The sequence below is a fragment of the Amia ocellicauda genome, chromosome 7, assembly GCF_036373705.1.
Source record: "Amia ocellicauda isolate fAmiCal2 chromosome 7, fAmiCal2.hap1, whole genome shotgun sequence".
Lineage (NCBI taxonomy): Eukaryota > Metazoa > Chordata > Actinopteri > Amiiformes > Amiidae > Amia > Amia ocellicauda.
The window spans coordinates 6,683,368-6,709,097 of NC_089856.1; the positions used below are offsets into that span (position 1 = coordinate 6,683,368).

A 25,730-nucleotide genomic window follows, 5' to 3' on the forward strand; every position below is an offset into this window, starting at 1 on the left:
TTAGATTTCATACAAACGAACTATATACACCACGTGGGACGTCATAGCAGTGGCCGCTTGCTCCACTAGCACAGCTAGAAGCAAGGCCACACCAGCTTGACCATGTCGTGACAAACAAGCTATATACACCACGTGTTTCCACGTGTGGTGCATGAGTTGGCTCCTGCGCCACACGTGGAAACACAGGAGCAGTTGACACCTGCCGACTAGCGCCGCTAGCGCAGGACAACTACAGCTCTTACTGTGTGAATAAATTAAGTTTGTACACAGCGGGACACTGGAGATACTCAAGCGCCCTCCGCTGGAGGACAACAGCAATGGTCCCCTTGCTCCATGGCATACACAGCCAGAGGGGGACACAGACCTGCTGACCAAGGAACTATATATACAGCGAGGCAGCAAAACTTGAGCACAATCAGCTGGGAACAGTGGCAGTGAGCTCCATGCTGCACAGGTCAGACGGAGCCACAGTCCTGCTGTTTAACACATATTATATATATATATAGAGCGGGGTACAGGCCAGACGCCTATATACTATATACTATATATAAACTATATACAGGGCGCCTCGTAAGGCAACATGCCTGTAGGCCACATGACAGACCCTGGGAACACATCAACAGGGCTGTCTGTACATCCAGGAGCAGCTCGTGTGGGTGCTCGACTGGAAGGCATAGTCCGGTGGAAGGGAAAACACATGTTCACTAGCTCCCTCAGGATACACTTAACAGGGCAGACTGGGAGAGGAAAAGGCAGGAGCCAGAGCCCGTAGGCTAGAACCAGGCAAATGTAAGCGGCGAGGCCCAAGCTTGAGCCGCACAAACGTCTGCCAAGGGGGGCGCCTTGAAAAAGGGCCCAAGATGTGGCAATGCCTCAAGTGGGCCACCAGGTGTTCAGGCACCGGGATCCCGGTGGACTCGTAGGCCATGGTAATGGTGTCCACAATCCAATGCAAGAGGCACTGCTTTGAAAGCACCTGGCCCTGTGTCTGCGCTCCATAAGACACAAACAGTTGGTCTGAGCACCTTAGTCCTAAGTCCTTAGTGCATTCCAAATAGCACCTGAGGGCCCGCAGAGGTCAGAGCAGGTGAAGCCGACTCTCTTGCTCTGAAGCGAAGGGAGGAGGACGAAAAGCCATCAACTCAATAGGCCTGTTGACATGGAATGGAGACAGCAATTTCGGGAGGAACGCAGGGTTAGGCCGTAGCGTGACCCTGGAGCCATCTCCCGTGATGGGTGTACGGACAGGGTGTGTAACTTGCTCATGCGTTTTGCAGAGGTGATTGCCAGCAAAGCACAGCCAGGAAATGAGACCCAGGGGGCTCGCCATCAATCCGTAAATGACATGCGGAGATGGCTGCCAGATATACTTTGAGCATGGACGGGGACTTGCCCTGTTCCAACAGCTCTTGTAGAAATTGCAATATGACCCCGAAGGGGCAATGCATTGGGTCTTGACCGCCGTCTTGACAACAGGTGCTAAATGTCCGCCAGTGGTAGGAATACTGCGACCTCGTAGATGGAGCTCTTGCCGACTAAATAGTGGCTACTACCGCGTCTAACAGACCCCAGGCAATCAGTCGCTTCCTCTCTCACTGGGAGCTGCCAAGGCAGGTCTGCAAATCAGAATCTGCGAGGCCACAGAGGGGCTATCAGCAGAACTGTCGCTCATTCTCTCCTGACCTGAACAAACCAGCCAGTCATCTAGATAGTTGAGGACGCAGACCCCCTGACAACGCAAGGGGGCTAACACGATGTCCATGCACTTGGAAAAAGTCCGTGGGGCTAACGACAAGCCGAAGGGGAGAACAGAAAACTCAAACGCTCTGCCATCGAAGGTGTAGCGGAGAAACTTCCTGTGCGCCTGCGCGATGGGGATGTGAAAGTAAGCATCTTTCAGATCCACCATGGTGAACCAGTCGCCGGGCTTGATGGCCTGGGACATGGTGCACAGGTTGAGTATCTTGAAGCGCAACACCCTGAGGTGGCGGTTCATGCGCCTCAGATCCAAGATGGGCCTGAAACCACCATCTTTCTTGGGCACAAGGAAGTATGGGGAATAGAATCCCTCCTGCTGCCCCGGTGGGGAAACTTCGCCGGATTGTTCGTGAGACATTGGCGGAGATCGGCAGGTGGGCGGGGCTGTGACCTGGGCTGTGGTCTGGCCTGGGGCCTGGGCTGTGGCCTGGGAACCGTGGTCGGGAGTCCTCCCTGCCAGTGAGCTGCAGCAGATGGCCTGCGTTGCTGAGCCTGAGGTGCAACCTGGAGAGGGGCGTCCATGAGGTGAGTCCTGTCCGCCTCAGGGACCTGCCGTGCCTGGGACAGCCAAAGCTTGCGGCGCGCAGCCACAATGGCTGCCAGGGAAGTCGCAGCCAAAACGTGCCCACTGTCAGTGCCCAGACAGATGGGGCATAAGACTTCCCCACTCCAAGGGGGGCAAGGTGTGCTGGCCGCAAGCGGCACAGTGGCGGGGGCAAGAGGAGCTCATCGCTGAGCCAAGTGCACACACGTGTTCACAGGGAAACGTGCCGCAGAGGCGCCAATCAGTGTTTGCACCGGGGGCACACAACAACTGGAATGCTTCTGCAACAAATGGAGCGCCTTGCGGGCCCACCACTGTAAGTGTGTCTCCACCTAGCAATGTTTATATACACAGGGGCGCTGTGATACCAACCACACACAACCTTGCTGTTGCCATACTGAACACTGTGTATACCAAGCACCAGGTGCTGGATACAATCGCTGCGTAGGCCTATATGCTTAACCACACCGTGTGTGCCGGGAAGTCCACCAGCGGTTGCGGTATCTAAAACCGAGGCCTACACACACGGACCGGGAGAGCGAGCAGAGCTCGTTCTCAGCGAACTGAGAGAGCGAGATCTCCTACAGCCGCAGTTGCGGGCTGTATTGTGGGCACAAGCCGGCGGAGGAACACCTCACGCAGGCGAAATCTCTTACGACACACTGAGGCTTAGGCCAGGCAGCCAGGCAGCCAGGCCTAGGATTTTACTGCTGCTGCTAGCGCTCCTGCTGTGGAGGAAAAAGCCCTGTGGACAAAAAACCAACACAGCAAGCAGTCGGAATATACACCGATCAGCCATAACATTATGACCACTGACAGGTGAAGTGAATAACACTGATAATCTCGTTATCATGGCACCTGTCAGTGGGTGGGATATATTAGGCAGCAAGTGAAGCAAGCATTTTGTACTCAAAGTTGATGTGTTAGAAGCAGGAAAAATGGGCAAGCGTAAGGATCTTTGCAACTTTGACAAGGGCCAAATTGTGATGGCTAGACGACTGGGTCAGAGCATCTCCAAAACTGCAGCTCTTGTCAGGTGTTCCCGGTCTGCAGTGGTCAGTACCTATCAAAAGTGGTCCAAGGAAGGAAAAGCGGTGAACCGGCAACAGGGTCAAGGGTGGCCAAGGCACATTGATGCACGTGGGGAGCGTAGGCTGGTCCGATCCAACAGACGAGCTACTGTAGCTCAAATTGCTGAAAAAGTGAATGCTGGTTCTGATAGAAAGGTGTCAGAACACACAGTGCATCGCAAACCAGTCACCCTGACCCCTGACCAGTCCATGCTGACCCCTGTCCACTGCTAAAAAGCGCCTACAACGGGCACGTGAGCATCAGAACTGGACCACAGAGCAATGGAAGGAGGTGGCCTGGTCTGATGAATCATGAGTTCAAGGTGTTGACTTATGGCTGATCGGTGTATAAGGCACTATATAAACACGACTATTATTTTTAAAGTGTGCTATTTGTGGTCAAAACTGAAACCGAAAGCGCACCAGAACCCCAGAGCACGGACATAACAGAGTCAGATTAGCTAATAATAATAATAACTAATAGTACAAATAGACACAGAAAATGAATGGTGATGACAGCACAGTCATGAAGCCAGCCAACCGAATAGCAATAATAATTATTGTAAACAATAATAATAAGGTCTAATGCATGGACAAGACAAAGAGAGGTTACGTTCTCGGTCCAGGTGAAGTGGCAAAAGAGGACGAACCTGCGCTGACATCATGTTTTATGGAACAGGAAGTGGGAAGGGACCTGTTCTGAGTGACGAGCGCAGGGGCCAATGGAAGCTTTGATAGAGTGATATTTCGATTGGGTTCCTACGGAAGTGCGTAGAAACCCGTCCCCCTTGGGCAGTGCTTCCTTTTTCAGATAACCGAGGTTGCATACACAACCTATTGTTCAACTTTGTACTCGAAAGATCAAAGTAACTTGGATTAACCAGACCGTAGTTGTTGTGTGGACAACCTCCTCCCTTGAGTCCCTACCTGCATTCTTATCAAGTCTGACTTGGATGGCCAACCAGTGTTTGAATATTGAGAAATATCTTTCAATATTTATTGTTTTTTAAAACAAACAAACCGATAAATTATACAATGATAAAACAAACTTATAAATAACTACCCAGTACAAACATACGAATTTAGGATTGGAGTAACAATATTGACAATTAAGAGCAACCTTCCTCTTAAGTAGGATATTGTTACTGGTATAATCCCTTAAATCCCTTAGTCTTTTATATCATGCAATTTTTCTAACTTCATATTTTATTTACTGTTTCAGTAATTTACCCTAGCCAATTAAACAATTTTCTTTATAATAAACAGTTGTTGGTATCTTTTGAACTTGTGTGTGTGTCCGATCCATGGGCGGTGCTAGACCCTATCTTTAGCCCCCCTGTATTTTCTCTCAGCCCCCCTAAAAATATTTCCACAAAAGAATCAAAGAATGAAGAAGTAACTTCACAAAACACTATCAACCCAATCCCACCCCCCGAACGCTCCCCCTTCTGACACCAGAAAAATCACTATCAGCACCTCCCACCCTGGTTTTACACCAGAAATAAAAACGTCACCCCAAGAAATTAAATTACATTTCTTAAGATGTGACGTGATCTCAGACCTGGGTCACCTGCTGCAATTTGTACCCATTATGATTTGTTATGGGGTTTAATAACACAAGATGTGTCTTTCATCTCTGCTCTCTCGCAACAGATTGTTTGTAGGTCATACAGGAAGATCTTTACCTCTTTGTTGAGCAGACAGTGAACAATGAAGATAAAAGTCCCCTGCTGTGAGTTGAGCACGATAAACAGGTATGACAACAGAGGGGTACCTGGGAAGAAGCCCAGTAACCAGCCACAGCCCAATATGACAAACTGGACAATAGCTTTGAAAATAATTATCCTGAAAAAGAACAAAAGGCTCTATTGTGAAAAAAAAAAAACATTACAAGAAACACAGGTCCATATACTGAAATACATACACTGAACAATGTTATTGATAAAAAAAATATTTTAATAAAATACTGGGTAGTACTGTATTCACAAAATAAGAATGTAATTATCAGGTTACATTCATAGTAGGGCTTAGTTTGATGCTTCATTTTAGATATAAATGTTACAGTTGGGTAATTCTATCACTAATTAAATGGCAGCAAAAACAAATAAAACTACATAAATGCATATTAAAGAAGTCATTCAAAAAACAACAGACACAAACAAACATACAGATACACATATACTAATCAGAATTCTATATTTCATCATTGTATATTACTATAATGTCTATAATGTGTCAAATGTGTGATGACATTCTATTTAAAGGGTTGTTGTGAACAATATTTTGTTCATATCACATGCTGTTCAGCACAATTTGGAACAAAAGTAAACATCCATATCAATATATTTTGAATCATGAAATATCAGGTAGCTAAAATAGATAGTACTCCACCATACAGAGCGTGATCTGAGTTTCCACCAGCATGATTACTATGTAAAAACAGATTATGAACCATCATAAGAGACAACAGTTTGCAAACTTTTTCAAAATTTTGTTAGAAATTACATCATGTAATTATTACATATAGTGAATATAGTGGAGAGGCATTTGTTTGATGTGCAGGTCTCTGAGAGTGAGTTGAGTGATGATAGTGAGGGATTAATTATTTTTGTGTAGGATTTGATTTCAGGTCTTGCAAATAAAACAATTTTAAAGAGAAATCTTATCAGCTCAGTAGATTTGGAATTTTCATATAGCTCTTACCTGGTGTCTTTAACTTGAGAGATATCACTCTTCATGTTAACCAGAGTAGATCGGACATTCCACAAAATTGCACCAAAGAGAAGTAAGTTGACCTGCATAGATAATTTTACAAATGTAAAAATCATGCCATCCTAGTACTTGCCCCCACCCTTCATTTGAAACATATATTATGTTTTTCCTTTGTTCAATAAATATTGTTTATTGGTTAACTATTTTGCTCAAATGAAATTAAAAAAAATTATATTGCATATTCTGTAATGGATAGAGAGAGCAACATACTGCAAGAATGCAACAAACTGGGCCCAAAAACGTCCATTTGAAGCCTTTATCATTTTTCAGCCAGCATCTGAAAAAGATAGGAAGAGGTTTTTAAGCACTTCATCAAAATGAAAACCCTTCCCAGGTACCAGATTTTGAAAATAATGATAATAATGTTATCTTTCAAGTCGGAAGCACTGCCCAAGGGTGAGGGGTTTCTGCGCACTTCCGTAGGAATCTGATCAACATGTCACTCTATCAAAGCTACCATTGGCCCCTGCGCACGTCACTCAGAACAGGTCCCTTCCCACTTCATTTTCTATAAAACGTGACTTCAGCACATGTTCGTCCTCTTTTGCCATTTCGCTGGACTCAGGAATGTAAGCTCTCTGTGTCTGTGTTTGTAATAAACTTTCAAACTGTGTATTTCGGCTGGCCGGCTTCACTTCATAGTGTTGTTCACCACCGTTTTCGCTACACATCATCTCTGTTATGTGTGTATTAAGTTATTATTGATAGCTAATCCTGATTCTGTCCCGTCCGCGCACCGGAGTTCCGGCTGTGCTTTCGGTTTCGTTCACATGAAGAGCCTTTTCAAAATAATAGTCCTGTTTATATAGTGCTATATGTATTCGGACTGCTTGCTGTGTTGGTTTTTTGTCCACAGGACTTTTTCCTCCACAGCAGGAGCATTAGCAGTGGCAGTAAAATCCAAGGCCCGGCTGCCCAGCCTGAGCCGATGTGTCGTAAGAGATCTTGCCCGCGTGAGATGCTCCTCCGCCTGCGGTTGTAGGAGACCTCGCTCTCTCAGTTCGCTGAGAACGAGCTCTGCTTAGCCTCCTTGTCCGTGTGTGCAGGCCTCAGTTTTAGATCCCGCTACAGCTGGTGGTCTACTACCCTTGGGTGCCGCTGCGCCCACTCCGGCGAGTGACGGTAGGGGTTCGATGGCGCTGGATTTCCGCATCTTCCAGAGCCCCTCCGTCTCCTCCTCCAGACACGCAGCTTCGGAGACAGCTGCGCCCACCCCATCTTGGATTGGAGACACCTGAACCGCCACCTCAGGGTGTTGCGCTTCAGCACGCTCAACCTGCAAACCATGTCCCAGGCCATCAGGCCTGGCGACTGGTTCATTTCAGTGGATCTGAAAGTTGCTTCGCTTAAGAGGGCCGAGTGTTCGAGTTTGCTGTTCCCCCTTTGGCCTGTCGCTAGCCTGGCATGCATGGATGTCATGTTCAGCCCCTTGCGTTGCCAGGTGCTGCACATCTTCAATTATGTGCTGGCGCCAGAAAGAGCTGTCTCTATACACGCTTGTCTCTCCCTCTTCTGACTGACAGCTCGCATCAGGGTGTCCCCTTGCCAGAGACTGCTGGGCCTCCTAGCAGTAGCATCACAGACCCTTCCCCTCGGCCTCCTCCGATTTAGGACGCTGCAGTGGTGGTTCGAGTCTTTACAGATTCATCCTCACTGTGTTTACGCATGCCGTGTCACAGTCACTCCGGCGTGCAGGAAGGCGCTCCATTGGTGGTCCTCTGTGTGCCCCTGGGGCCTGTCTACCACTGAGCAGTCATGACGACAGATGCTTCCAAGGAAGGTTGGGGAGCAGTCTGTGACGGATGTGGAGTCCACGGCCGGTGGACGAAGCCCGCACGGGCCCTCCATATCAATGTCCTGAAGTTACAAGCAGTATTCCTTGGACTGTCTCATTTGCTGCCAGTCCTACGGGACAGACATGTGCTGGTTCAGACGGACAACACAGCGGTGGTTGCCTATATGAACAGGCAAGGAGGTCTCCGGTCGCGCAGACTGTATTGTCTAGCATGTCATCTGCTTCTGTGGGCGCAGCCCTGGTTCTGCTCCATCAAAGCAGTACACCTCCCAGGCCTGTCCAACATGGCGGCAGACCTCCTCTCTCGGGGAGGCCCCCAGGTCTTGGTATGGCATTTGTGATACAACAACTGTGGAGTTGGTTCAGCAGGGCTGACATGGATCTCTTTCCCTTGGCAGACTGCACACACTGCCCTGTCTATCCGAGACCCTAGAACCCTAGGAACCGGCATGCTAGCCCACATATGGCCGTGATGTTTCCTTTACGCTTTCCCACCATTTCCCCTTCTCCCAGTGGTCCTGGAGAAGGTCAGGAGAGAACGAGCAACAATTCTGCTGATAGCCTCACAGTGGCATCACAAATTCTGGTTTGCAGACCTGATCGCCCTACTCCACAGAGAGCCTTGGCAGCTCCCAGTGAGAGCGGACTTGTTGTCCCAGGTGCAGGGCGCGCTTTGGCACTAAGGATTTTCAGTGCTCAGACCAACTGTTTGTGTCTTATGGAGGGCGGACACAGGGTTCAAAGCAGCGCCTCTCGCATTGGATTGTGGACACCATTACCATGGCCTACAAGTCCACCGGGACCCCTTTGCCTGAACACCTGGTGGTCCACTCAACTCGAGGTGTTGCCACATCTTGGGCCCTTTTTCAAGGCGCCCACTTGGCAGACATTTGTGCGGCTGCAGCTTGGGCCTCGCTGCTTAGATTTGCCCAGTTCTACAGGTTGGACGTGACAGGACTGGTCCCTTCCATTGGGAACCCTACAGGCTCTGGCTCCTGCCTTTCCTCTCCCAGTCTGCCCCTGTTAAGTGCATCCTGATGGAGCTATTTGAATTGTGTCTTCCCTTCCACCAGACTATGCCTTCTAGTTGAGCACCCACGCAAGCTACTCCGGAACTTGCTGACAGCCCTGTCGATGTGTTCCCAGGCATGCGATTGCACGATTGCCCTCTATGGCTTTCAATACACATTGTACAGTATGAGCCTTTGGGAACAAAACCTGAAACGCTGGACTGAGAAGATGCTAATTGAATACAATAATAATCATGACTACGCAGATACAGCATGGTACTGTGTGAGGGTTTTCATTTGGAGTACATGTGTACGTATACTTCATAGTATTGCAGTTGTTAAGTCAAAATCAAAACAACTCTTAAAATTTTAGAAGGGGTTATTAATCTTTTTAACATTAGCATTTAACATGTGCATTTAAATGTGATTACATTAATTTATCATGTCCTACATGGCATTATCATTTTCCATAGAAATGCATTAATTTGGAATTGGAAATGATTACTTCAGAGGCACTTCAGGAGTGAACAAAAGGTGCATACTTACATTTTGTCATCTCCATATCCCCTGGGAAACAGACCTGCTGACACCCCCACCACGACAACAGGGATGCTGTACCCAATCAGCAGCAGGTATAGAGGCCGGAGCCCTTCTCTATGGATGATCCTCACTTTGGTCAGACTTCTCACCAGCAAAAACAGCTGAATCGATTCTAGCAACATCCACACAAAGGCAGACAGGAACAGATAGTGCAGGACCCCGGCTATGATTGAACAAATCACCTGGAAATAGGCAGACACTACTTAATACAGAATGCTCCTTCCCTTCCCTTCAAAATAAACAAATCTGCAAATAATCATAGTTTAGCTGATTAAAAGGGTCTTGCACTTTCATTTTCAAAAAGGTTAAGGTATTTCTCTAGACCCTGAAAATGTACTGATTCCAAACAATGAGGGACACTATAATCCTGTCAGGGTATACTTATGTTGCCAAGCTCTCCTCCCAGATGCTAGTCCATCATTCTTCTTCCTCATCTCCTCCCTCTATACTGCTTTGATCTGGTCAGATAAGCTTTGCCAGCTTGATACAATGGCAGAAGCACTGAGGTCCTCAATGATTGTTTTTGTTCTCTGACACTTGGTCTAGTCCTAGGTTTGAGATTTTCTAGCATACAACAGACTCTGCAAAAGCCTTACTATTTTCGTCATGGCTCTGATTATTGTAAACCTGGCCTGGTTTGAGACCTTATGGTACCATTGGACGCTAAGTATGTGTCCAAGGCAGCACTGTTAAAGCATCTCCAGTTTGTGATTATGTTTCTTCAGGGTAGTCCAAGCCTCTGCCCCTCACAGTTGCACAGCAAGGAATGTGTACATATACACCACAGGCTTAGTGGAGATGGTGAGGCCTAAACACTTTTAGAAACTTATGGATGGAATAGAACATCCTATTTGCAAAGGCAATTTTTCTTAATCAAGATTATGTCAACATGCTTCCCAGGTTTAATGGTCACCTGATTAAAGGAGTAGTGCTGGAGCATTTACTATTAGCCTGGCAAAGAACTGTAATCTATTATTTGCTAATAGTACATATAACATTCCCAAGTAGGGTATTGCTTGTTTGCAAGCTGTGTAGGATAAACTTATTTCAGTTCAGTTTGTAACAAAGCAAATTACATCTGTATTCCAGTTCCTGGAGGATGGTATTATCAACCAACATGTTCTGAGGCACTCTCTTTTCATTACATTTAACATGTCATTTGTGTATTCAATTTGGGTCTATGTATTACAGTGGAGGAATTTACGGTATATACCCGGATACATAACTTTTGGAGGTGTATATTAATATCAATATTTGTATTGATTACAAATTAATTAAACTGAATACAACCATATTACAGTGATAGTCGTATATAAGAAAACATGCAAAGAGACCAAGCACATTTCAGGGTTTAGAAATTCTCTTGTATATATGCAAATATTTATATAAAAAACATAAGAAAAGAGGGATGGCCAGTGTTTTCTGAGACATCAAAGATATTCAAATTAATACACCAGTACAATATGATCTCACTCAAAAATTTTAATTTAAATCTGTTAGGTTTCATATTTTAGGAAGATGTGCATAATATGGAGTTCATTGAACAGGTTAATGTAAAACATTTAAAATATGTTTATATCAAAAAAGAGCATAAACACAAAAACTATAAGGCATGAATAGACCTGTGGTTACCTTGTTCTCTGTGTGAGACACTGCAACCAAAAAGATAAGGTGAGCCAGGAAGAGGCAGATACAGAGGTTGAGGCGAGCGGTGTTGTTGATTTTTGGATTCCAGCGGCAGAAAACAAAGGTTATAATGGACAAGGCCAAGAAAAACAGACCTATAATCACAAGCACTTTGTTGATTTGGTCCAACAAGTCATCATTCTGAAACCAAAGGGAAACTTCAGTAATAATCATGTTTTTAAATGTGTAATGAAGAATAAATCAATACTAATGAAATACCTGCACCACTCTCTCCGTTTGCATTATCAGGGCAAAGGTGGAGAGATGGGTACAGCTGCACACAGTGTACGTTGCGTTGGAGAATGTTGCTGTGCAGCCTTCAACAGACCAAAACTGTTCTTCACCTGATACTTTCCAGTAGACACAGGTCATCAGCCCACTATTTGCTTTTGACTAACAAAGAAAAATAGTGCAGTTGATTGACAGATGACAGAGGCCAATCAAAGAAAATGTCCATTTAATAATCTACATTACATTAAGTTTTAGTTTGGTAAACTTACAATACAATTTAAATTAATTAATTAATTATTTTCATTAATCCATTTTACAAGTATTTGCAGTAACTTTGTGGAGGACTGTGCAGAAAGATTAGCTAGTAAAAGGTAATCCTTGATCATTTAGGTGATGATCTATTCTAAGGAGGGTGCAGTGAAGAAGCAAATAATCTATAATTATTCAATATTTCAAGTTATAGTGTTTACCTTTAATGATTAGTACAATGAACAATACAGTACTAACTATAACAAATTAAACATATAAAAGAACAAGCACACACTAGAAGCAATATTAAACCAGTGTATATACCATTTTATGTTTTAAGGTGAAATTAACAGGCTCTGAGAGATTTGTGATTGGTGTTTTGACTATTCTTCCTGATACAACATCTGAAAACATCTCGGTTACATTTTCAGTCTTGAGAAAGTCAGCACGTAATAAGGAATCTGTAGCACCATCAGAGTAGGAAATGAAAATTGCTGCTGCAGAACCTGGTAATAAAACAAAATGACTGATGTTTCATACCGGAAACTAAACTTCAACATTGCAATCTTGAAACACAAAAAGGCACTTTATAATATTACAGTTTAACAAGAAATATTTATATGGTAAGCTTCAATACTACTGATCTTGACAGAACCATTATTGTGTAATACTTGTTTATGTCATGTGCTAACCAACTGTACATAACTGACATATCGGTATGACTGTTGTCAGAAACTGACTTCTCATGTCTTATTGGTAAAATTTTAACTAGAGGTCTCCAACTGTACTCATTAATCAGACCACTTGAATGCTGAATTAGTAGCATTAACATGTTTTCTAGATCTCTCCTTTAGGTTCCCTATTAGAAAATTCCTATTATAGATCTCCTAATGCAGCGAGATTACACCCCTGCTTTAGGTATTTTAGTATAGTTTTGTTTTCTGTCTTTGCCCCATCAGTTCAAATTATTTCTGAAAATATATTTTTTTAGTTGCATAATCTTGTTCATTCTTCTGCCAACCTCATCATATAATATTTCAATAAAGCATTCCTGTAAAAACTGAGAGATGAAAATAAGGGAGTCTTAAAATATTATATACTGTATGTACTGCGATATACAGCTATTGTTACAGTCAGGCAACTGTCAAGACTAACCTAACATATATATGTTCTAATTAAATTATTAAATTGAATCTTCATCCACTCATTCTTACTGGGAATACTCCACCAGTATGAACAACTGAATTAATTTGATGTAGTTTATAATTGAAAAGTCTGTATGTAATCTCCCCACCCAAACACTTCCCATGACCACCTCCCCATTTAGAAGCAATGAGACTATCATTTTATTTGTTTTCCTCTTATGTATGTATTATTTTAGAAATTGCTAAAGTTTATTATAATGCTTCTCCATTCTTCTTATCTTACCATTATTGTTCTTGGCAATGCTTAGCAGATTGATTTCCATAGCATTTGCTTTAGCTTCCAGAATAGGGATTGTGGTCAAGTTTGTGTCAGGTCCAATGGCTGTCAAGCTAACTTCTGAAAGAGGAATAAAATGTGTGCATTACATTGCTTCAAGAACTGTCCTAACATCCTAAATCTTTGTATGGATAAGCAAAAATAGTCACTACCAGATGGGGATAGGCTGAATGTGGAGTCTTAAATACAGTAAGTTGACAATCTAGTTACATAATAACAATAACAACAACAGATATAATCTGATATATTGTAAGTTGCCCTGGATAAGGGAGTCTATAATAATAATATGTAAAAGTCTAATTTTCACTGAATCGCACTGCTATTTCCCAAATACCTGCAAAGTATATTGATGGAAATTTGATGCATTTGCTTATAATGAAGAACCTATCTATCTATCTTCATGCCCAGACAGTGAGGATGACAATTGTATCCTCCATTACAGATTTACAACTTGCCTTAGATGACACCTAGTGAACAAGTGTATCATCTCTAAGCAGTAACCAATGATGATGGATTGCAATGGATAATTAAGCAACTCATACCTAATTGTTCTGTTTTTATTGTTTTATATAACTCTGTTTTTGTCGGCTCAACCAAAGTGGATACGAGTAATTGTGAAGATTTCACATAAGAATCAAATGCCTTAGACAGATGTGTTGCATCTTGACTTGCCAGCTGTGTAGTGCCTTTAATAGCCATGGCTAAATAATTTTTCACAGTCTGTTGGAGAGAAATAAGAAACATACTGTTGTCAGCACCAGACTTTTTCAATACATTTGAATGTACCTCCTGCATGTCATAGCAATACTAAGATTTGAAAGCCTTATTCACAGTATATAGAGAAGTAGGGAGAGAGAACATTACAGAATACAGTACTGTGCAAAAGTTTTAGGCAGGTGTGAAAACAGTTAAGTAAGAATACTTTCAAAAATAGACATGTTAATAGATTATATTTATCAATTAACTAAATGCAAAGTGAGTGAACAGAAGAAAAATCTAAATCAAATCCATATTTGGTGTGACCACCCTTTGCCTTCAAAACAGCATAAATTCGTCTAGGTAAACTTTGCACAAAGTCAGGGATTTTGTAGGCATATACAGGTGCTAATGATCATCAATTCAATATGTAGGTTGAAACACAATCATTAACTGAAACAGAAACAGCTGTGTAGGAGGGATAAAACTGGCTGAGGAACAGCCAAACTCAGCCAACAAGGTGAGGTTACTGAAGACAGTTTACTGTCAAAAGTCATACACCATTGCAAGACTGAGGACAGCAACAAGACATGAGGTAGTTATACTGCATCAGCAAGGTCTCTCCCAGGCAGAAATTTCAAGGCAGACAGAGGTTTCTAGATGTGCTGTCCAAGTTCTTTTGAAGAAGCACAAAGAAATGGGCAACATTGAGGACCGTAGATGCAGTGGTCGGCCAAGGAAACTTACTGCAGCAGATGAAAGACACGTCATGCTTACTTCCCTTTGCAATTGAAAGATGTCTAACAGTGCCATCAGCTCAGAATTGGCAGAAAACCGTGGGACCCTGGTATACCCATCTACTGTCTGGAGAAGTCTGTCTGGAGAAGTGCCCAAAAAGCCATACCTCTGATGTGGCAACAAGGCCAAGCGACCCAACTATGCAGGAAAACACAGGAACTGGGGTGCAGAAAAATGGCAGCAGTTGTTTTAAGTATTTGGCTGTAGCAGAAGGCAGTTTGTTTGCCAAAGGGCTGTAGAGTGCTACATGAATGAGTGTCTGGAGGCAACAGTGAAGCATGGTGGAGGTTCCTTGCAAGTTTGGAGTTGGGGATTTGGTCAGAATTAATGGTCTCCTCAATACTGAGAAGTACAGGTGGATACTTATCCACCATGCAATACCATCAGGGAGGCATCTGATTGGCCCCAAATGTATTCTGCAGCATGACAACAACCCCAAACATACAGCGAAAGTCATTAAGAACTATCTTCAGCATAAAGAAGAACAAGGAGTCCTGGAAGTGATGGTATGACCCCTGATCTCAACATCTGTCTGAGATTACATGAAGAGAGAGAAGCAGCTGAGGCTGCCTAAATCCACAGAAGAATTGTGGTTAGTTCTCCAACTTACCTGCCGAGTTCCTTCAAAAACTGTGTGCAAGTGTACCTAGAAGAATTAATGCTGTTTTGAAGGCAAAGGGTGGCCACACCAAATATTGATTTGATGTAGATTCTTCTTCTGTTCACTCACTTTGCATTTTATTAATTGATAAATATAATCTATTAACATGTCTATTTTTGAAAGCATTCTTACTTTACAGCATTTTTTCACACCTGCCTAAAACTTTTGCACAGTACTGTATATTGATGATGTGCCAATGTTGACCCTATATAACCTGGAGGATTGATAATACTAACACTATTTTAAAAAAGCAATAGAGATAGAACACTGCACATAAAAACCTATTAATCAGCAGATAATATGTTGAATAAATCTATGAATTGTACTGTTACCACCTAAATATTTCCAATTAATTCACTCTACAGTACTGCAGTACCATAGTACTATATTTGTAATATAAACAAATATAAAAATGCAAGTGATAAAGCTCTGTATGAAAAGCTCAGTCAGGATGAAGGCAAAGCGTGAAGATTAGTTAAACTAACATGTTTTATTGAATTGACATAATGTTTCAACTGTATATCAAGAGTATGTTTCTAGACAGAAAAAACCTTACTAACCATTTCTGGTAGAACCATGTGTGGATTTGTTTTAATTTTTTCCAGAACAATATTGGAGAAACATAGATCCTTTAGAGCATTCTGTAATAAATAAATAAATACATACATTAAAAAAGATTTTTTTTTCTAAACTGTATTGCAAGAAACGATTTTTCAGTGTGTTTTTGTTGTGTTTTTGGCTGATGTCACTTTGAAATGCCCACAAGCACATGTATATAAAACAGCTGTGGTAGATTACATAATAACCCTTAATAAGACTCCACACAAATGTAACTTCTCTCAGTATGTGGTGTAAGTGCAAAAGTGCACTTGTATTCAACACCCAAAACTTCATCACTATAATTCCTTCTTTCCTCTTTATTGACTTACATCTGGGCAGTTTGGCTTCACACCTGTAGAAGAAAAAACAATGAGAAAGTAATGTTCCTGCACTGCTAAGTTATGTCTTCAATTATTATAATGCATTCAATACAGGAAAACATGAAATTGAACACAATTGCATGTATTTACACTGAGTTTTTCCAAATTCCCAAACAAGTCCAGGGGAGGGAAGATAATCCTGTTTACATGCACAGTCAAATCCTCCACCTTTGTTGAAACACTCTGCATTTAATCCACAGAGTGAAGCATTTTTGGAACATTCATCAATATCTAAAAGAAAGAAAACAAAGCATTGATTTCCATCTTATAGTATTAAAACAAGATTACTATCACAGACTAAATAACATTGTGTAAATCAAACAAAAAACAACAAATCTATAATCAATTATTTACTATTATGAAGTTAAGGTATCCTTTAAAGTTATTTATATTTTGCTTTTAGATCTTAAACATACAAATCACTTTTCTAAGACTTTTACCATTTAGTATGTGAATGCTTTCCTTTATATGTGTGATGTGCATTTTGTGGAGAAACAGAATATAAGTAACAACAGTGTTGTTGTTGTCGCTCGCCACTGGACAGCCAGGCAAGCCAGCAGAGCAGTCGCCTAGCTCACCTCAGCTAAGTATAATTTTTTCACGTGTTTACTAGTTTAGTTAAGAGATACATCGATTGCTTACGTGGTTTCTTATTTAGCTAAGAGTTATATATATTGCACCTGTATTGTAGTAACGACAGCAACTGTTTGTTAGTTAAGTAGCGACTTACTTTAACGCACTTTGTCCATAGATCGACACACAGTTTCTGTAAATCAGGAGCGGTTACATAGCTATTGATCAGTGTAACTTGCATGTGTCTGGCACTGCACCTGTCTGTATTCAGATTTAAAGTGGCCATTAATTGTGCAGTCCTGCCTGGGAGGTATTGCGCCATCCTGACAGCCTTGTGTTATTCAATGCAAAGCAGGTATGTACCCTCCTAATTATCTACAGGTGGAGTATTTAACAGCCCCCTGGACGTCTGCGCCAGCAGTCTCATTGCCCCCCTTCCGAAGGGCCACAATTCCAAAGGGCAGTGACTCTAGCTGTCGGACTCCAGTGAGAAGACTGCAAGCCATTGCCTCCCTAATCCCCCTAACCTCATCTCCCTGCCTCTCTCCTCCTCCTCCCTCCCCTCCATTCCCCTCTCTGGAGGTCTGTGGAACTGCCACTCAGCTTCCAACAAGGCTGACTTCATCTCGGCCTTCGCCTTGCACCACTCTCTGGATTTCCTTGATCTCACCGAAACGTGGATCACCCCCACCACCCTATCCTCTCTGTTTGTCCTGTCCAGAGGTGTAAAAAGTAGTCAGAAATCATACTTGAGTAAAAGTAAAAATATTTTATCAAAAACTTACTGCAGTAAAAGTAAAAAATCTCCCATTCAAATGGTACTTGAGTAAAAGTAAAAAAGTAGCTACTTTCAAAAGTACTCAAGTACCAAAAGTAAAAGTAAATTGTGATTTTAGTAATAAATTGAAGGTGCATGTGTGAGCCTTATGAAGAGGGCACGCAAGAGATTCATTTGATGCTTTAATCCAACATTTTATTTTCCATAAATTATCAAGATATTAAATTTTTATGGTTCCTCAATTTTATCTTGAAGAAAACCATGTCCAACAAAAATAAATGTTATTTAGGCACATATCTGGAAATTACTTTAATTTGTATTCAATATTAACAAAGGGTAACATTGGGGGATTTATATAATAGCCTATTTTGAGTTTTCTTAGCAAACTCACTCTTCACACATACACACATCCAAAAGAGTTGTATAATAAAACACAAAACAAAATAAACACTATAAAATATGTACCCCTGTAGTGATCACATTTGTTATAATGTAATCTATTGCACTGGGGTGCAGGAGACTGGGTTTGAATGTCAAAACTCCCCAGGATGTTACTATCTGAATATAACTTAAAAGCATCCGTGGAGTGCAGCGTCAGTCCCATGAGGTGCTGGCCCAAATAAGGCAAAAATATATAATTAAAAAAATATTTTGAATCCACACTCTCAATTATTAGGTATTTAGACAGGACTCTTGTATTACAAAAGTTTCATTTTATTGAATAACAACGCCTTTCGACACTAGTGTCTTCATCTGGGCTATAAATACCTAATAAGTGTATATTATATATATATATATATATATATATATATATATATATATAATTCTAAAATTTGATGTCCTTGCCATCTTAAGAAAAAATGTTTTATATAAAATGTAAACATCAACATGGACATGATTTTGGGACCTTTTCTCATATACAATTGTACTATTTATATCATAAAGTGAATAATAATATGTACAATTAAAAAATAATTTATCCATATTATTTAATTATGCATATTATTTATTTATACTGTATTTTTTATGGACAGCTGTCATTAAAGTAAAGCTTCTGTGATGTTCACCCACACATTGTCTTTTTAATGGATTTCTTTGTCTTTTAACTTACAATGATACAGTAATGGATATTGCTGTACCTCATAAATTAACTTCTTGTCATCCACGCCATTTGTTATGGGGAGCACACGTATACTGTGTGTGTTTCCACCTGGGTTTACATCACTTCTGATTGGTCAAATTCTTTCCAGTCATGGTGAAAAAATCTAGAAAGTAGACTGTTTAAATCTTAGCAATGCTAATTTTCCTTAAAGCAATGTGGAAGCTCCTATTGATAGTTCTACGATTTTCGCTTGCGTCCAGTGTGAACCAACAACAGACTTTATATTAATTTCTGACGCAGGACAAGTGCTTTAGAAGGATGTGATTCTTACAAATTTTATGAAACTGTTAACGTCGGAGACATGAATCAAATTAGGGAGAGTGCAGGCTAATCTCTTTCCAGGCCCCGTGGCAGGATTAACTCGCAAGGGGGCATCAGAAATTACTGAGCAAATGCTTTTTAGGGGCAATGCGTGTGACTTGAGATCTATACCTGCCACAAGAATACAGGTTACTGCACTGCTTTACATCATGGACAATTCATAACCATCTCGAAAAAAAAAACCATTATGACAGCGCTACACAGCTACATGCACAATACCCATCGATCTAATGCAACACAAAACAGCTGCTAATTACCAAAACAACAGTTCCCCATGCCAATACAATGCATTTCCAATTGTGGAAAGCAAACAATACTGTACACTACACTACCACGGCTTATCGGTACACTGCAGCTCGGATGCAGGTCATGCACTTTCAGATCAATACTCACTTCTCTTTGCCGTGTGCTTGGAGCGGGGTGTCTGTGTCCTTCTATTTCACCCATAACGCGTCAAACTCACAAGGCACATCGCAGTTTTTTTCAATTGTGAGCACTGCCAAACTATTCATTTTGCATACCCATTATTAACATTAGATATATTTTTTTCATGCAGCTCTGCTCCGTGGGCATACTACTTTGGAAGCAAACCTACTGTGTGAAAGCCAATCAATATACGTTTTCTTTCCCAAATGGTAAAATGTGTGTGACTGATGTACAGTGCATCCGGAAAGTATTCGCAGCGCTTGACTTTTTCCACATTTTGTTATGTTACAGCCTTATTCCAAAATGGATTAAATTCATTATTTTCCTCAAAATTCTACAAACAATAACCCATAATGACAACGTGAAAGAAGTTTGTTTGAAATCTTTGCAAATTTATTAAAAATAAAAAACAAAAAAAGTACATATACATAAGTATTCACAGCCTTTGCCATGACACTCAAAATTGAGCTCAGGTGCATCCTGTTTCCACTGATCATCCTTGAGATGTTTCTACAACTTGATTGGAGTCGATCTGTGGTAAATTCAGTTGATTGGACATGATTTGGAAAGGCACACACCTGTTTATATATGGTCCCACAGTTAACAGTGCATATCAGAGCACAAACCAAGCCATGAAGTCCAAGGAATTGTCTGTAGACCTCCGAGACAGGATTGTATTGAGGCACAGATCTGGGGAAGGGTACAGAAACATTTCTGCAGCATTGAAGGTCCCAATGAGCATAGTGGCCTCCATCATCCGTAAATGGAAGAAGTTTGGAACCACCAGGACTCTTCCTAGAGCTGGCCACCCGGCCAAACTGAGCGATCGGGGGAGAAGGGCCTTAGTCAGGGAGGTGACCAAGAACCTGATGGGCACTCTGACAGAGCTCCAGCATGTCTCTGTGGAGAGAGGAGAACCTTCCAGAAGAACAACCATCTCTGCAGCACTCCACCAATCAGGCCTGTATGGTAGAGTGGAAGCCACTCCTCAGTAAAAGGCACATGACAGCCTGCCTGGAGTTTGCCAAAAGGCACCTGAAGGACTCTCAGACCATGAGAAACAAAATTCTCTGGTCTGATGAAACAAAGATGTCTGGAGGAAACCAGGCACCACTCATCACCTGGCCAATACCATCCCTACAGTGAAGCATGGTGGTTGCACCATCATGCTGTGGGGATGTTTTTCAGCGGCAGGAACTGGGAGACTAGTCAGGATCGAGGGAAAGATGAATGCAGCAATGTACAGAGACATCCTTGATGAAAACCTGCTCCAGAGCGCTCTGGACCTCAGACTGGGGTGAAGGTTTAACTTCCAACACGACAATGACCCTAAGCACACAGCCAAGATAACAAAGGAGTGGCAACAGGACAACTCTGTGAATGTCCTTGAGTGGCTCAGCCAGAGCCCAGCCTTGAACCCGATTGAACATCTCTGGAGAGATCTGAAAATGGCTGTGCAACGACGCTCCCCATCCAACCTGATGGAGCTTGAGAGGTCCTGCAAAGAAGAATGGGAGAAACTGCCCAAAAATAGGTGTGCCAAGCTTGTAGCATCATACTCAAAAAGACTTGAGGCTGTAATTGGTGCCAAAGGTGCTTCAACAAAGTATTGAACAAAGGCTGTGAATATTCATGTACATCTCATTTTTATTTTTAATACATTTGCAAAGATTTCAAACTAACTTCTTTCACGTTGTCATTAGGGTTATTGTTTGTAGAATTTTGAGGAAAATAATGAATTTAATCAATTTTGGAATAAGGCTGTAACATAACAAAATGTGGAAAAAGTGAAGCGCTGTGAATACTTTCCGGATGCACTGTATGAATGGTGCTATGGAATTGCAGAATGAAGTGTACAGCCTGTTCTTATAGCCTAATATTCATATGAATGACCTATTGGAAGTGAGTAACAGTGTCGTCTGTGGGAAGGAGGAACTTTCTCTCATCTATCATGACTAACAGCTCTGAATTTCATGCAGTAGAACTCACCTCTCGCTTATAGTTCTCTACCGTTCTCAAGGTCCACTTGCCTCCTTCCTGGATAAACTGTTTCTTCTTGCCTCGTTGTCCTCACCTACCATCCTCCTGGGTGACTTCAACATCCACCTCTCCAACCCCTCCCACCTCCACTCTTTTAACTTCTCTCCCTGTCTCACAGGACAGGCTGCCAGCTAGACTTCATCTTCTCCAGAGGCTGCTCCCCTTCAATGCTCTCTGTGAGACCCCTGGACATCTCAGACCACCACTTCATCTCCTTTTCCCTTTCTCTCCCCTCGCGCTGTAAACTCAGCTCCCCCTCCCCCTCCACCACTTTCTTACCTTTCATCGATTGTTTTTCCCATCTGTCAACTGTGCTACTTCCTCTTTGTTCTCCTCCCTCACACATCTCGTCCTGTCCGTCCCCTCCTCAGCCTTGGATCTCTTCCGTTATCTGCTCAACCCGATCCAGTCTGTGCGCCACTGAACAGAAGTGGAAGAGGTCCATACTCCCAGCTGCCCTTGAACTCTACCATTCTTCTCTACTGTCCACATTCTCCTCCTCACTCACCTCAGCCAAGTCTAACTTCCAATCACTCTTTGAATCCTCTGTCAACAACCACCACAAACTCTACTCCACCTTCTCCTCCCACTGATGATTTTGCATCCTTCTTCTCCAAGATCAGAGACATCCACAAGCTCTTCAACAGTCACACCTCCTCTCCCATGTCTCCCACCGATCAAGCTTCTTTTCTTCGTTCTCACCTCTTTCACACTCTGAACTTTCCTCATAGGCTACAAACCCACAACGTGTGCCCTGGACCCTCTCCCTACTCCAAGCAACTGCTCCTGATCTACTCCCCTTCATCTCCTCCCTCCTCTGCATTTAAACAAGCTGCTGTCATCCCACTCCTCAAGGAACCTACCCTTGACCCCACCTCCCTTCAGAACTACTGCCCTGTTTCCCTACTGACCCCCCTTGAGTGTGCTGTCCACTCTGCATTTCTTTCCCATCATTCACTTCTTGATCCTCTGCAATCTGGTTTCCGCACAGCTCACTCCACTGAGACTGCTATCCTCACTGACTCCCTCAGCTGTGCTCGTGCAGCCTCCCTCTCTTCAGTCCTCATCGATCTCTCTGTAGCATGTTGATCACTCCATCCTCTTCTCCTGCCTCGCTGACCTTGGAATCTCTGGAACTGCTCTCACCTGGTTCTCCTCCTACCTCAATGAACTTGCCTACCAATTGACATGGCAAGGTTTCTCATCCCCCCCAACCTCTCCTTACAGGATCATCCTGGTTCTCTCTACACTCAGCATTGCATCCCATGGTTTCTCTTAACATTTTTACCCAGATCTTCCTGTCTTTTCCCTACTCTGACATTCTCATCCCCTCTCACATCTCTTCCTATTTGTCTGCTATCTCCACCTGGATGCACTCAAGCTCAACCTCTCCAAATCTGATCTCTTTTCCCCACCTTCTGCTGACCTCTCCATCTAAGAACCTAGGAGTCAACCTCGATCCTGCCCTCTCCTATACTCAGCTGCAGATCCTGATCCGAATCTTCCTCAACAACTCGACTCAGCTTCTCGTCCAGTCACTGGTCATCTCCCACCTGGACTACTACCCACCCACTCCAGCTCAGCCAGAACTCTACAGCTCGTCTGGTATTCTCTCTGCCCCGATTCACATATGCTACATCACTGCACCACTCCCTCCACTGGCTCCCAGCACGCATTTAGTTCAAGACATTGACCCTCACCTACCTACCACACTGTACTGAGTTACCATCATCTCTCCATGCATCCCCTCCAGACCACCACAGCATTCCAGGGCCAGAACACTAACCTTGCCTCCTCTCCACTTTGTCTCATTTTCATTATGATGATCATTTAGCTGACACTCTTATCCAGGGCAACTTACATTTATACCCATTTATACAGCTGGGCATTTTACTGGAGCACCTAGTGAAGTACCTTGTTCAAGGGTACAACAACACTGCTTCACCCAGGATTTGAACCCACAAACTTCCAGCTGTGTGTCCTATGAGCTATGAGCCCTAACCACTACTCCACAGTGCTGCCCAGTTTCATCCCTGGCCCCTATTGCATCGGTTTCACTGGCTTAAGCGTCTGTGCTGTGCCATGCCATGCTGTGCCAGACGCGTCCCAGAGCTTTTTTTTTTTAAACCAGACCGTTGTGAAGTCCATCCCCTCTTGGGAGGAGCAGAGCGACTGTGGGTTTGGTTTGTGTCTTTTTCTTTTTCAAAGACAGAGAACAACACTATGAGCGATACAGCCTGACGCGGAAAATACTTTTGTGTCTATTTTATTATTTCTGCTTTACATGATTGAAGACAGCGTAATAAATACACGTTTCTGTTAAGATATATTAGACATGTATAGACAACATTATATTCACACAAGCACGTTCCCATAAAATCATCATTTGTGATGCAGCACTGTAGAGTAGTGGGTAGGTTGTGGGTTCAAATCTCGGGTGAATCAGTGTTGTTGTATCCTTGAGCAAGGTACTTCACTTAGATTGCTCCAGTAAAATGCCCAGCTGTATAAATGGGTACAAATGTAAGTTGCCCTGGATAAGAGTGTCTGCTAAATGACAAATAATGTAATATATATGTATTTTAAATGGCACAACCTATTACTCCATCCAAAGTTACTGATAGGCCCCTGTGTGCTGTCACTCAGGCAAGCCCTCCCCCTTGCCTGTTTTTTTCCATTCCAGTACACAGGTTGACTTCCTCTTTTGCCTTTATAACATGGTCTGGTAAGTAAATTATAAATAATACAGCAACAAGTATTGTTTGCAGTTACAAATCTGCATAAAGAGTAATAAGTAATAAATCCATGTGTGTAACCAGGGCAAATTACAGTTGAAACCAAATACACACGTTTCACAATTAATCATCCAGCTACAATATAGCAGGTTATAATTTAACTAAAGTGTGCATGTTTCAGTCATGGCATGTATGGACTTATGGACTGGTTTAATAAATGCAACCATAATGTTTTAGAGTGAAACCCAGATCTGCTGTATTTATTTATTCATTAATTTAACTTGTAAATGGACACACGTTAACATGTTCGCCTTCATACTGATGGTCTCTGCGGATTGTCCTGCACACCATTCACAAAACACAGCCTGAAACACCGTCAAGCTGTTCATAAAATATTAATAATATCAGCTGCTACGATCCCTCTATTATCCTTCAGTTTATTTTGAACTAGTCACGGCACTGCAGCGGTCCTGTGAAAAGTTTTGAATACACTCGGATATTAACTGTAAGCAGTCATTGTTTCTGTGTGTGGATTTCACTCCCATGCTGCTAATAAAACTGCAATTTCTTTGTGATCCCATACAGTACTTGAGATTATATCTTCCAATTTATAATGTATCTGATCTCTTCCCTGTCTGTCTACAAGTCAAGCGCACACCTCCACTCCTGAAAGCGAATCATGTCCTCAGTGGGCGGGACGGATGCTTATGGACACATCTACCACCAGATAGTTAACCGTCCACAAAACACGGACGCGTCCGGATTCGTCCGCCAGTGGAAACGGGGCATAAGTGGAGGAACATCCTTCCCACTGAAGTCAAAACAGCAGAGTCTCTTACCTCCTTCTGGCGATTACTCAAGACACATCTTTTCAGACTGTACTTGTAATTTAGTCATTCATTCTCCTGTAAGATTGCATTTATACATAATTTTGTCATAATCTTGCTAGCACTTATATTGTATATTTTGATTTCCTCTATGCCCCCTTTCCCTTAGCTCTTAAGTTTGAGAACTTATATATCGTTTACTGTATATCTCATATACACTTGTGTAAATTCTAAATTTGTAAAATGTATTATGCCTTGAACTGCACTGTATTATTGAACTTTCAATTGCTCTTATATTGTGTAAGTCACCCTGGACAAGGGCGTCTGCTAATAAATAAATAAATTAATAAATAATAATAATAATAATAATAATAATAATAATAAAATAATAAGTATCACCATTACATATTCAGATTGCTCACTCTTGTTATTTTCTCTCAGTTGAACTGAACATGACCTGTGTGGTCCTTGCTTTAGATTGACATGGTGGTGATGAACAGGGGCCCCTCCCATTTATAATATTCATTCTGTTCTGT

The 25,730-nt window shown here is 42.4% G+C and overlaps 1 protein-coding gene across 1 annotated transcript; it reads right to left on the minus strand.

Moving 5' to 3' along the window:
* Positions 1–2,001: 2,001 nt before the first annotated feature.
* LOC136753812 (adhesion G protein-coupled receptor E1-like) lies at positions 2,002–21,918 on the minus strand. The gene is made up of 12 exons (XM_066710200.1): positions 21,749–21,918; positions 17,433–17,618; positions 16,282–16,304; positions 12,040–12,221; positions 11,455–11,628; positions 11,182–11,376; positions 9,496–9,731; positions 6,355–6,421; positions 6,076–6,167; positions 5,058–5,217; positions 2,959–3,047; positions 2,002–2,386 (listed from the first exon to the last, which is right to left on the minus strand). The coding sequence occupies exons 1-12, from the start codon at positions 21,916–21,918 to the stop codon at positions 2,002–2,004; spliced, it is 1,959 nt and encodes a 652-aa protein (XP_066566297.1).
* Between the last annotated feature and the right edge of the window lie 3,812 nt (positions 21,919–25,730).

Bases quoted from the DNA above. Each gene is read 5' to 3' on its own strand.
- LOC136753812 (XM_066710200.1), bottom strand. From the start codon at position 21,918: ATGAAAGGTAAGAAAGTGGTGGAGGGGGAGGGGGAGCTGAGTTTACAG. The intron at 11,377-11,454 runs GTATTTCATTAG...CTTTGGTTTCAG, and splicing joins AAACGGAGAGAGTGGTGCAG to AATGATGACTTGTTGGACCA. The intron at 2,387-2,958 runs GTAAGAGATTTC...GGGCACTGACAG, and splicing joins GGCCTAAGCCTCAGTGTGTC to TGGGCACGTTTTGGCTGCGA.